At 47.3% G+C, this 13553-nt stretch overlaps 1 protein-coding gene across 1 annotated transcript in view; it reads right to left on the bottom strand.

Moving 5' to 3' along the window:
* camkmt (calmodulin-lysine N-methyltransferase) overlaps nucleotides 1-13553 on the bottom strand; it is a 262674-nt gene that overhangs the window by 60110 nt on the left and 189011 nt on the right. Inside the window, exons 4-7 of the mRNA XM_014179982.2 lie at nucleotides 10999-11059; nucleotides 6219-6270; nucleotides 4337-4400; nucleotides 548-614 (exon numbers count right to left, since the gene is read on the bottom strand). Of these exons, the coding sequence (XP_014035457.1) occupies nucleotides 548-614; nucleotides 4337-4400; nucleotides 6219-6270; nucleotides 10999-11059 (244 nt within the window). The remainder of the gene's footprint in view (nucleotides 1-547; nucleotides 615-4336; nucleotides 4401-6218; nucleotides 6271-10998; nucleotides 11060-13553) is intronic.

Genomic DNA, 13553 nt, shown 5'->3' with positions numbered 1-13553 from the left:
GCTGTGAATGGCATCACAAGAGACATGCCAAATGGGGGATGTTTAAAAAAGTTGACATCATTGACGCAATTTCCATGTTGTTTGAGTTGCTTTGTGTTTCACCACATTTGCTTGAGATGATTTTACTGCAACACTGCATCCAAGTTTCTTGACATAGGCGTTTCAAAGACCTGTCAGTCAACGCCAGCCTCTTTTCAAACATTCCTGGTTGTAAGCCATGAGAAAAATTACTTACATTTTTTTTTTTTTTTTTACATTTCTATCCACCAAAAATATTATGGGTGATATTTTAGTCACTCAAAAGGCTATTTTACATGGGAATAAGAATGACTGTTCTACAGTGATGTTCCTTTTTGTAAAACCCCTCAATCTACCTTCTTTGTCAGAAAGAAGTAGAAAGTAAAATATGACGTCTTGATCATCAGTCAAAGATGATAACTGAGGTGACTTAATGAGCTGAACCCATATATGGATTTCATTAAAGTAATAGTGATAGAGAGATTTGAGAGGTGTGAGAGAGGGAGGTGTTATCAGATAAACGTCTCACCTGCTGGAAACATCTGTGGAGCCAAAGACACCGGCCTGCCTGTTTCTCTCGATGACTCCACGCACATCTGGTGACCTGGTTAAGGTTACAACTAAACATCTCACGTTCACAACTAACATTAGTCACATGCAGCTACTGACATGATCTAGCATTTTATTAGGCAGGTTTTGAGTCTTTGGTGGTAACTTATCAGCTGCGGTCACGCACGCACGCACGCACACACACACCATCCCTGATCTCCAGGGGCAAAGTGAGAGGCTGCCAGATGCTTGACAGGACAGAGCAGAAATGGGCAGAGCAGAACAGAGCAGAACAGAACAGAGCAGAACAGACCTGAACAGAGCAGGGCAGGGCTTAATGGAGGCCAGCAGATCAATCAGAAGGCTTTTAACCTGTAGCCTACGCCTGAGAGGAGCTCACCACATCACCACTATGACACACAGGCTGATTGATGTCAACCTGTCTATTAATACACTGTCTGGAGGGCCGGTGCTGAGGCAATTCAATTAGGATTTATCTGTCTTTAAAGCAGCAAAGAGCTGTAGCAAATCCAATCTAGAGCGCGAAGAGGGGAAGAGGAAAGAGAGGGGGAGGGGGGAGAGAGGGAGAGGTATCTGCTGGATGGATGGAGAGCCAATCCTAGATCAAAGGGATGGGCCCTTACACACACATGCATGCACACACAAATGTTCGGACAGACACCACACACACAAATGTTCGGGCAGACACCATACACACGGACACAGGGCAGGTCTGTGTAGTAAGAGAGTCAGCACACTGGGATCATGGGCTGAGGAGGAGAGGAGCTTACAGGGTAATCTCATCAGTACCACCTCACTGGGGGAGAGGTCATCCTACACACTGCCAAGTGGTGTACACACTATCTCACTATCTCTCTCACACTCACCCCCCCCCCCAAGTGGTGAAACAGCCATGCACGCACGCACACAAGTACACACACACACACATATAGCCAAGAGCTGTAACAGCCATGCACACACAGTGGTGTAACAGGTTTTGTTGGGGTCAATTCAAATTAAGGTCAACTCTAACAGGCTTGTACACACACTCTCTGTCACTCACACAAATACAGTACTCGAACCGACAGGCATTCAGAAATAACGTTACACTTTACAAGCACTCAAGAATTCAACAGGTTCTCACATAAACACATTCATCTATACAGTAAGTAGATACTCATATTCCTACTGCCAATTGTATAGTACTAGTGCATTTTTTGTCTGTTCTGGGTGTGTAAGCGGAGGAATATATGTCCTTCTGGGTCTTCACACAGGGGGAAGCAGCCAACATTCATGAATCAGACAATGGAAACATTTCAAATGATTTTCAGTTTGTAATTCAAGGTCAGGAGTGAGGGTGCTTGGTGAGCGTGTGTCTACTGTACGTGTGGCTGTATGGCACAATGTGTACGTCCGGCTGTATGGCACAATGTGTACGTGCGGCTGTATGGCACAATGTGTACGTGCGGCTGTATGGCCCAATGTGTACGTGCGGCTGTATGGCCCAATGTGTACGTGCGGCTGTATGGCCCAATGTGTACGTGCGGCTGTATGGCACAATGTGTACGTGCGGCTGTATGGCACAATGTGTACGTGCGGCTGTATGGCCCAATGTGTACGTGCGGCTGTATGGCCCAATGTGTACGTGCGGCTGTATGGCCCAATGTGTACGTGCGGCTGTATGGCCCAATGTGTACGTGCGGCTGTATGGCACAATGTGTACGTGCGGCTGTATGGCCCAATGTGTACGTGTGGCTGTATGGCCCAATGTGTACGTGCGGCTGTATGGCACAATGTGTACGTGCGGCTGTATGGCCCAATGTGTACGTGCGGCTGTATGGCACAATGTGTACGTGCGGCTGTATGGCCCAATGTGTACGTGCGAGGCCCGGTTAAATAATAATATATGCTAGTTGCTACATATTTACACTAAGAACGTGAAAAAGCGACTTTGAGAGGGTACTTACTGTACATGTTTTGTGTTGATTGAGAGAAACGCCTATTCTATTTCATCCACTCTCAATAGCCATATCTGCTCATCTATTTCTCTCCATTCTTTCTCTTTTCTCACACTTATCACACCATTCCATCTATTTCTATTATGAGAACGACTACACAAAAATAGTTTCTCGGGAAAAAGCCTGTGAATGTTGTGAAAGTGGCCTATTGGGCAACACAGCTGATTGTCCATCTCTGTGGTTGCCTTTCCCGCCACCTTCTTTCTTTTCTCTTAAACAAAGCTGCAGTCAACGCTGAATTGTGTACGTTTCCGTCATCAGAGGCCCAGCGATGCTATTGTTACCGCCTCCGTGATATTCAATGACGTCTCATTGTGGTGAACAGTTCTTCAGCTAAATCTGAACCATGTATTTTGTCCAAGCTTAGCGTGTGTAGGTTTCCTGCTTTTGTAAAAGCCACAGATTTCTCTTTATCGTGCTGGTACAATGGAGAAGAGAGGATGGAAGGAGAGGGCTGGGGAGGGTGAGTAGACAGCGCTAACCAATGAGAGTGCAAGGAGCAAAGCAAATCAAACCAATGAGAGAGCAGTGAGCTGGCAGTTCAAACCAGTGAGAGAGCAGGGAGCAGGCAGTGTGGGTACAGGTGAAGGGGCACAAGACCCAATACCTCTGGGTAGGCCGTTCCGTTGCCCCAAGTTGCCCCAAGCAAAACAAACAGAAGGAAAGACACATTAATCACTGAAGCAGTCCAGTTGCTCAGCAACAATGCCCCAACAACTCCTACCTGGATCTGATCCCATCAAAAAATTTAACAAAACTTCAAATGCAGCACAGAGCCCACTCTGGAAATGTGATGTTCTTGTAGAATATGTGTTACATATAACAATATATATATAACTATATATATAACTATAACTATATAACTATATAACTATATATATATATATATATATATATATATATATATATATATATATATATATATATATATATATATATATATATATATATATATCAAAAAAGGGTACTTTTATGATATTTACATTTATATTTGAAGACTACTCACATTTCAGAGCACACTGTGCAGATTTAAATGACACCAAGAATGGCTTTCTAGCATCTACAGAGTCATCCATCATTGTAGTGTCTTAAAGGAGGCCTGGGTAAGACTAAAATGTCACACATTTCTCAACTTTAATTAGTTCTGTCCCAATAACTATTTTGGATACAGATTTCGAAGGTATGCCAAGCATCCTTCCACCAATGGCCTTTCTATGGATTTAATTTCAGGAAGATCCAAAACATTAGAAATATCTTTGTGACAATCTTGTATGGAATGCCCCTTTATTGAATTTAATTGAATTTAATTGAATTAAATGCTCAGTCATCTATTGTGGCTTTGGCCCTGAGAGGGAGTTAAAAAGACATGCATTTGGAGATACTTTTAGATAGTATGCAATTATTTCACTCAAATGGGGCAAGGTCTTACCAACCACTTTCAATCACTCATATAACACAACTGTAGAAGGATGGATTGAAATGGTATGGAAGGGACATTCTGCTGAATTCTAAGTGATATTGGGCACCAGAGTGCCGAGTGTGTCTTTGTGAAAATGTACATTCCCTCACATTCTCAGACAACTGTAATATTCTCTGACCTTGTAAAAAAAAAAAACACAGACACACACATATACAGACGACCAACATGCCCAGAAACGCTCACGCACACACAGTGTCTCTATGGGGTTGCTAATGACCCAGGGCTGAGTGCTGTGTTTGGGTCTCTGATGGAGTGAGAGAGAGAAGGATACTCTGAATAGCCTTCTCGTTCCCATCTGATAACAGAACTTCCTTCACGTCAGCACAAATGGCAATCTGAAAAGAGAGAGAGAGAAATCAGAGAGTGAAAGATGAGACAAAAAGAGGACAAGAACCCAAAATAAAAGCAAAAGACCCCTAGAGAGAGTTAGGCACTCCCCCTCCCTCTCCTCCCTCTCCAAACACACAAGACAGAAGCATCGCCTCATCTACAAAGCCTCATTCTCAACAGCTCCCTCTCCTTCCCTCTCTCCATCTTCCCTTTTTCTCTCCCTCCCTCCCCTCCTTTTCTCAGTCATCCTTTTTTCCCTCCATTTTATGTCTGCATTATTTTAATCATTCAATCAAATCAGTCAATACTTTTATCATTCCCGTTAGCTGTGGGCCTCTATCTTGCTATCAGTCTGTTCAGTAATTGCATTGTGACAGGGGATGATGGCGAGCAGAGAGCCTTTCATTTGCCGGTTTGTGTTTATCAGGCGGAGCCATCACGCGCGCTGTCACTCTGCTCTCTGCTCTCGGCCTGCCAGATGCCCTTCATATAACTTTGCACCGCAGACGATGGAGTGCTTTGTGCTGCTGCACGCTTCAGCTTCTTTACAACCCCGTCTTTTCTGTGTTTGCACCCTTTTTCTTCCCTTTTTTTTATCATTGGTGTGTGTGTGTGTGTGTGGCACATTCATATAAGATCAATGTTGTCAAATGCTCTATGACACACTGACAAGACCATCAGATGTCACTCCCCCAAACACACACACACCTCCACTCCAATTCAGCACCAGAAAATACACAGAGAGAGCCATGAACATTCCCTCACCCCTCTTCCTCCCTCCTTTTCTCCCTCTCGCCCTAGTGGGCTGCTCGCTCCCTCCCCTTCTCTCCCTGTGGGGTGTAAAGGGACAGCAAGCCCTGTCCCACCAGCTGGCCAGACGGGGAGAAGGAGCCCTAGGCCGAACAGGGCCAGGCCAGCCATGCAGAAGAGAAGAGCAGGACTCCACTCACTCTGGAAACCCTGCCGAGGCAGACCCCCTACAGGGAACTACACAGAGAGAGGGACAGGGAGAAAGAAAGAGAGGAGAGAGAGAAAGGGGAGAATGAAAGGGAGAGGATGAGATGCAAAGGACGCATATGGATGGAGAGAGAAGATGATGGAAGAGAGAGAGGGATGAAGGAGTAGAAAGGAGAAGGGGGAGAGAGGAGGTGTAGATGGAGGAAGTAGGAACTGATGAGGAGGAGGGGGGGGGATATGAAGGAAAGGAAAAAATATACAGGAAGCCAAGGGGCAAGAAGAGGAGGAGGGAAGGAGGTAAGGAATGAAGTTGGGAAGAAAGGAGGGAGGAGGGGAGAGGTGTGAGGGAAGGTCTCCAGCAGCAGCCTGCAATGTCACAACACGGGATATTGACTCCAGGGAGATAAAGGCAGGCTGGTCTTCTGAAGACGGTGGCGGATCGATGACACGCTAAAGCCTGTCGATGTGGAGGGGCTCTTAAGACCTCGGCTAACAATCCCTCAACCTGTCAGCACAAGGGGCAGGCCTAGGGCTCTCTGCTCTCCTCCCCCTGCACACACACACACACGGATGCACAGCACAGAATTGCACGTAACAGTAGGAGTGTGTGAGTGTGTGTGTGTAAGGGAGTGAGTGAGTGAGTGAGTGAGTGAGTGAGTGAGTGAGTGAGTGAGTGAGTGAGTGAGTGAGTGAGTGAGTGAGTGAGTGAGTGAGTGAGTGAGTGAGTGAGTGCATGACTGCATACACACGGTGTGTGTATGGATTCACAAGGGGTCAACTTGATTAGTGAGAGAGCAGACATGGTTGTGCAGAAATGTGACATATGGGTAGTATGGTTGAATGTGTGTGGGAGAAATGTTACTTACCATGAGCCCTGCAAGACAGGTCATCCCTCCTCCCAACTCACACACCGCACCCCTAGGAGAGAGAGAGAGAGATACTGTACATTTACACTGGGTGTACAAAACATTATGCTCTTTCCAGGACATAGACTGACCAGGTGAATCCACGATCTCTTATTGATGTCACTTGTTAAATCCACTTCAATCAGTGTAGATGAAGGGGAGGAGACAGGTTAAAGAAGGATTTTGAAGCCTTGAGACAATTGAGATATGGATTGTGTATGTGTGCCATTCAGAGGGTGAATGGGCCAGACAAAATATTTAAGTGCCTTTGAACGGGGTTTGGTAGTAGGTGCCAGGTGCACCGGTCTGAGTGCATCTAGAACTGCAATGCTGCTGGGTTTTTCACCCTCAACAATTTCCCGTGTGTATCAAGAATGGTCCACCACCCAAAGGACATCCAGACAACTTGACACATCTGTGGGAAGCATTGGAGTCAACATGGGTCAGCATCCCTGTGGAAGGCATTCGACACCTTGTAGAGCCCATGCCCCGACGAAGAGGCTGTTGACAGTGACATTGTTGTGCCTTTATCTCCTGGTGGAAATAGGAGTTTGTATTGCAGCAGGGACATTAAGGTAATGATGGTTGTTGGGTTCCCCATGGTGCTGCTGACATTGTGTACTGGATACACACACCAGAGGGCAAAACAGGGGGTACAACGCAATATTAGGAAGGTGTTCTTAATGCTTTGTACACTCAGTGTATGTATATATATATATATATATATATATATATATATATATATATATATATATATATATATATATATACTCATTCCTACTCATTCAAGGGTTCTTCTTTATTTTTACTATTTTTCTACATTGTAGAATAATAGTGAAGACATCATTCAAAGTAGGCACCCTTGCCTTGATGAGAGCTTTGCACATTATTGGCATCCTCTCAACCACCTTCAGGAGGTAGTCACCTGGAATGCATTTCAATTAACAGGTGTGCCTTGTTAATTTGTGGAATTTCTTGTCCTCTGCAGCGTTGTCTTAGCTGTGTGCTTAGGGTCGTTGTCCTGTTGGAAGGTGAACCTTCACCCCAGTCTGAGGTCCTGAGCGTACTGGAGCAGGTTTTCATCAAGGATCTCTCTGTACTTTGCTATGTTCATCTTTCCCTTGATCCTGACTAGTCTCCCAATCCCTGCCGCTGAAAAACATCCCCACAGCATGATGCTGCCACCACCATGCTTCACCATAGGGATGGTGCCAGGTTTCCTCCAGATGTGACGCTTGGCATTCAGCCAAAGAGTTCAATCTTGGTTTCATCAGAACAGAGAATCTTGTTTCTCATGGTCTGAGAGTCCTTTAGGTACATTTTAGCAAAGTCCATGGAGGCTGTCATGTCATGTGGCATGTGCCTTTTACTAAGGAGAGGCTTCTGTTTGGCTTCTCTACCATAAAGGCCTGATTGGTGGAGTGCTGCAGAGATGGTTGATCTTCTGGAAGGTTCTCTAGAGCTCAGTCAGAGTGATCATCGAGTTCTTGGTCACCTCCCTGACCAAGGCCCTTCTCCCCCTATTGCTCAGTTTGGCCGGGCCAGCTCTTGGAAGAGTCTTTGTGGATCAAAACTTCACTGTGTTCTTGGGGACCTTCAATGCTGCTGCAATTTTTTGGTACCCTTCCCCAGATCTGTGCCTCGACACAATACTGTCTCAGAGCTCTACAGACAATTCCTTCGACCTCATGGCTTGGTTTTTGCTCTGACATGCACTGTAAACTGTGGGACCTTATATAGACAGGTGTGTGCCTTTCCAAATCATGTCCAATGAATTGAATTTATGACAGGTGGACTCTAATCAAGTTGTAGAAACATCTCAAGGATGATCAATGGAAACAGGATGCACCTGAGCTCAATTTCGAGTCTCATAGCAAAGGGTCTGAATAGTTATGTTTTTTACTTTTAATACATTTGCAAACATTTCTAAAAACCTGTTTTCGCTTTGTCATTATGGGGTATTGTGTGTAGATTTGAGGAAAAAAAAGTAATTTAATACATTTTGAATAATAATAATAAATAAATATATATTTAATACATTTTGAATAATAATAATAAATAATGCACACACACATTTTGTTATGTTACAGCCTTATTCTAAAATTGATTAAATTGTTGTTTTTCCTCATCAGTCTACACACAATACCCCATAATGACAAAGCAAAAACAGTTTATTTTTTATTTTTGGAATTTCACAGCGAGAGAGGTGAAGACAGGGAGAGGGAGAGAGAGAGAAAGAGAAAGAGAGGTGAAGACAGAGAGAGAGAGAGAGAGAGAGAGAGGTGAAGACAGAGAGAGAGAGAGAGAGAGAGAGAGGTGAAGACAGGGAGAGAGAGAGAGAGAGAGAGAGAGAGAGAGGTGAAGACAGAGAGAGAGAGAGAGAGAGAGAGAGAGAGAGAGAGGGGTGAAGACTAGGGAGAGAGAGAGAGAGAGAGAGAGAGAGAGAGAGAGAGGTGAAAACAGGGAGAGAGAGTAGTGAAGACGGAGAGAGAGAGAGGTGAAGACAGGGAGAGAGAGAGGTGAAGACAGGGAGAGAGAGAGGTGAAGACAGGGAGAGAGAGAGGTGAAGACAGGGAGAGAGAGAGAGAAGAGTCATGTTTAACTGGCTGAAGAGATGGGGAGATGGAAAGGAGAAGGAAGGCGGACGTAGTCAGGAGCTGGGACTAGAGACTGTACATTAACATTAATAGCAGGAGCTATTAGACTGGGGGCTAGGGTTGTTAGACTGGGGGCTAGGGTTGTTAGACTGGGGGCTAGGGTTGTTAGACTGGGGGCTAGGGTTGTCAGACTGGGAGCTAGGGTTGTCAGACTGGGGGCTAGGGTTGTTAGACTGGGGGCTAGGGTTGTTAGACTGGGGGCTAGGGTTGTTAGACTGGGGGCTAGGGTTGTTAGACTGGGGGCTAGGGTTGTTAGACTGGGGGCTAGGGTTGTCAAGACTGGGAGCTAGGGTTGTCAGACTGGGGGCTAGGGTTGTTAGACTGGGGGCTAGGGTTATTAGACTGGGAGCTAGGGTTGTTAGACTGGGGGCTAGGGTTGTTAGACTGGGAGCTAGGGCTGTTAGACTGGGGGCTAGGGTTGTCAGACTGGGGGCTAGGGTTGTCAGACTGGGGGCTAGGGTTGTTAGACTGGGGGCTAGGGTTGTCAGACTGGGGGCTAGAGACTGTACATTAACATTAATAGCAGGAGCTATTAGACTGGGGGCTAGGGTTGTCAGACTGGGGTCTAGGGTTGTCAGACTGGGGGCTAGGGTTGTCAGACTGGGGGCTAGGGTTGTCAGACTGGGAGCTAGGGCTGTCAGACTGGGAGCTAGGGCTGTCAGACTGGGGGCTAGGGTTGTCAGACTGGGGGCTAGGGTTGTCAGACTGGGGGCTAGGGTTGTCAGACTGGGAGCTAGGGTTGTTAGACTGGGGGCTAGGGTTGTTAGACTGGGAGCTAGGGTTGTTAGACTGGGGGCTAGGGTTGTTAGACTGGGGGCTAGGGTTGTTAGACTGGGAGCTAGGGCTGTTAGACTGGGGGCTAGGGTTGTCAGACTGGGGGCTAGGGTTGTTAGACTGGGGGCTAGGGTTGTTAGACTGGGAGCTAGGGTTGTTAGACTGGGAGCTAGGGTTGTTAGACTGGGAGCTAGGGTTGTTAGACTGGGGGCTAGGGTTGTCAGACTGGGGGCTAGGGTTGTTAGACTGGGAGCTAGGGTTGTTAGACTGGGAGCTAGGGTTGCAGGTCCTTTGGTAACATGGTGTAGGTTAGAGCACCACATGGCAGCCATTGCTGCCTGACACTGCAGTAACTCTAATTAACTGTGGATACCTTCTCTTAGAAAGTGTGTGTGTGTGTGTGTGTGGATTGATTGGAATGCTGCTCCAGCCAACTCATTGATTTCCCCCCTCCCTAAGCAAGCCAGAGTCAGTGTCTTTGAAGAAGCAGTGACATTGTTGTGCCTTTATCTCCTGGTGGAAATAGGAGTTTGTATTGCAGCAGGGACATTAAGGTAATGATGGTTGTTGGGTTCCCCATGGTGCTGCTGACATTGTGTACTGGATACACACACCACAGAGTCACACACTGACACAGACAATACCATCAATTAGATGCACTTCCTTATATACACACATGCACTTCTTTACAATTACTGCCACCCACACACAGTTACTGTACAGAATCCCTCTCTCCCTCGACACAAAATCCTCAACCAAGGCGGTAATTGGAGTAAAGAAGGTCCATTAAAAACCAGTGTGCTGTCCAGTGCTGCTGTTATGAGCTACAGTGGGCTGAGGAGGCGATGACACGTAGCTATTTGGTCCAGTCTTTTCTTATTTTATCCTCCTCCCCTCGTTCTTTCTTGCTGAGTGGCTGATTACAGGGAGATAGAAAGAGAGTGACAATCTGGCTGACAAACACGCAACTCTATCTCGTGCACGCACAAAAAACACACACAGCCAGAGGCTTGCACCCTGGTTTTCCTTCCCTCCCTTCCTGAGTGTTGCGGCCTAGCTGACCTTCAGCGCAGCGCCCTGATCAATATCCCTCTCTTCCTCTCCTCCTGCCTCTTGAATGTAAAAACAGGAAATCAAAGGGTCGTGTACTGCCTTGAGTGCAAATCAAACATCCCACACACCTTTCAACTCTCTGTTCTCTCTGCCGCAGCAGCCTAACGCAGTGCAGGAGCCAGAGCCAACAATCTATTGTACATTGTAAAGCCTGCCTGGCAGGGACAGAGGTCAGGGGCCAGACCAGAACCACTCACCTGAACATGTGGCGTTTCTTGAGGCAGTAGTGGGCCATCACCTCCTCAGAGGGCCAAACACCTGGGAAAAACAAGAGGACAACATGAAGACATACATCTACTGACTGGCATTATCTATTCACTCTCAGTCCACCACCACCATCAAAACCACAGGTATTCAACTCAATCATTTGAATGTTTACCGTACATAACCATGTACATGTCCATTTCAAAACCTCCAACCAGGGGTGAACTAGCCAACACAACCAAACTAACAACCTCTATATCTACACCAGAGATCTCCTCAACGTGGAGCATTCTTACACCCATCTGTCTGTTTCAACTACAGCAACACATAATAAAGCCTGTCGCCTCTCCTCACTGTGTAGACCTAGTGTGTGTGTGTGTGTGTGTGTGTGGTGTTTTCTGAAAGCTTTCCACAGAGCTGCCACCTTGCCTGTGATACAAGCATCCCCTGTCTATCTGTCTCGCCCCTCCTCACTATGGCTCCTTAGACTTGTAAGCTGGGCAAATGTGTGTGTGGAGAGAGGGGGTCCGGTGGGCGATAATCAGCAGGAGCAAGCCAGTCTGCCTGGCTTATCACCCACTACCAGCCTGCTCCTTCTGTTAGGTACAGAAAGTGCCATGAAGCTGCTATTGTCTCACACACACACAACACACACACACACAGGAGGGAGAGAGAGAAGGAGACAGACACACACTTCCTTGGCAGTGAAAGAAGTAAACACTCATTTGAATAAAACTTCAGCCTTAGCAGCTGGCTTTGATGGGAAGGCTGAGGCTCTGCTCAGCTCTGGTTGACTTTCTTTGTGTGTGTGTGTGTGTGTGTGTGTGTTCATCTTGCAGACGAGAGGTAGCAGAGAGAGAATGTGTTCTGGAAAGAGAAACAGAGAGAGAGAAGGCAGTCGATATAATAAGCAGCTTACAGGCAGCCTCTCTCCACCTCTCAGGCAGCTCGTCTCTCCCTGCACCGCCGGCCCAAAGATTAGCTCAACCAAGGAGGATTTAATAATGCCTATTGATAAAACGTCCAAATATTCCTCTCCTATTAAAAACAGGCCTGCTCACTCCTCACCCCGCAAATACACTCCGCCTGTCTCCTGATGAACCCGGTGACAGCCAGAGACGCTACAATTTACCAGGCGCCTGTATCACGCCACTTTAGAAGCGTAAGAGGCCAACCTGAAGCAGCGTATGGTATTTTAAATGTTTTCTCTGGTAGTCTGGTACTCTATAGAACATTTTCAAGGTCCATGATGAAGTTTACAGTGTTTGACTAACAGTGTGACCTTCCTGAGTGGGGTTGGACAGTGTGGTGTGTGTGTGATTGGACAGTGTGGTGTGTGTGAGTGGGGTTGGACAGTGTGGTGTGTGTGTGGTTGGACAGTGTGGTTAGACAGTGTGGTGTGTGTGGTTGGACAGCGTGGTGTGTGTGGTTGGACAGCGTGGTGTGTGTGGTTGGACAGCGTGGTGTGTGTGGTTGGACAGCGTGGTGTGTGTGGTTGGACAGCGTGGTGTGTGGTTGGACAGCGTGGTGTGTGTGGTTGGACAGCGTGGTGTGTGTGTGGTTGGACAGCGTGGTGTGTGTGTGATTGGACAGCGTGGTGTGTGTGTGATTGGACAGCGTGGTGTGTGTGTGATTGGACAGCGTGGTGTGTGTGTGATTGGACAGCGTGGTGTGTGTGTGGTTGGACAGCGCGGTGTGTGTGGTTGGACAGTGCGGTGTGTGTGTGTGGTTGGACAGTGCGGTGTGTGTGTGGTTGGACAGTGCGGTGTGTGTGGTTGGACAGTGCTGTGTGTGTGTGGTTGGACAGTGCTGTGTGTGTGTGGTTGGACAGTGTGGTGTGTGTGTGTGGTTGGACAGTGTGGTGTGTGTGTGTGTGTGGTTGGACAGTGTGGTGTGTGTGTGTGGTTGGACAGTGTGGTGTGTGTGTGTGTGTGGTTGGACAGTGTGGTGTGTGAGTGGTTGGACATTATGGTGTGTGTGGTTGGACAGTGTGGTGTGTGTGGTTGGACAGTGTGGTGTGTGTGGTTGGAAAGTGTGGTGTGTGTGGTTGGACAGCGTGGTGTGTGTGGTTGGACAGTGCGGTGTGTGTGGTTGGACAGTGCGTGTGTGTGGTTGGACAGTGCGGTGTGTGGTTGGACAGTGCGGTGTGTGTGGTTGGACAGTGCGGTGTGTGGTTGGACAGTGCGGTGTGTGTGGTTGGACAGTGCGGTGTGTGTGGTTGGACAGTGCGGTGTGTGTGGTTGGACAGTGCGGTGTGTGTGTGGTTGGACAGTGCGGTGTGTGTGTGTGGTTGGACAGTGTGGTGTGTGTGTGTGGTTGGACAGTGTGGTGTGTGTGTGGTTGGACAGTGTGGTGTGTGTGTGTGGTTGGACAGTGTGGTGTGTGTGTGTGGTTGGACAGTGTGGTGTGTGTGTGTGGTTGGACAGTGTGGTGTGTGTGTGTGGTTGGACAGTGTGGTGTGTGTGTGTGGTTGGACAGTGTGGTGTGTGTGTGTGGTTGGACAGTGTGGTGTGTGTGTGTGTGGTTGGACAGTGTGGTGTGTGTGTGT

Source organism: Salmo salar, chromosome ssa28 (genome assembly GCF_905237065.1).
Source record: "Salmo salar chromosome ssa28, Ssal_v3.1, whole genome shotgun sequence".
In the NCBI taxonomy this organism is placed as follows: Eukaryota; Metazoa; Chordata; class Actinopteri; order Salmoniformes; family Salmonidae; genus Salmo; species Salmo salar.
Note: the sequence above shows the minus strand (reverse complement) of the source record. Positions and strands in the feature narration are given on the sequence as shown.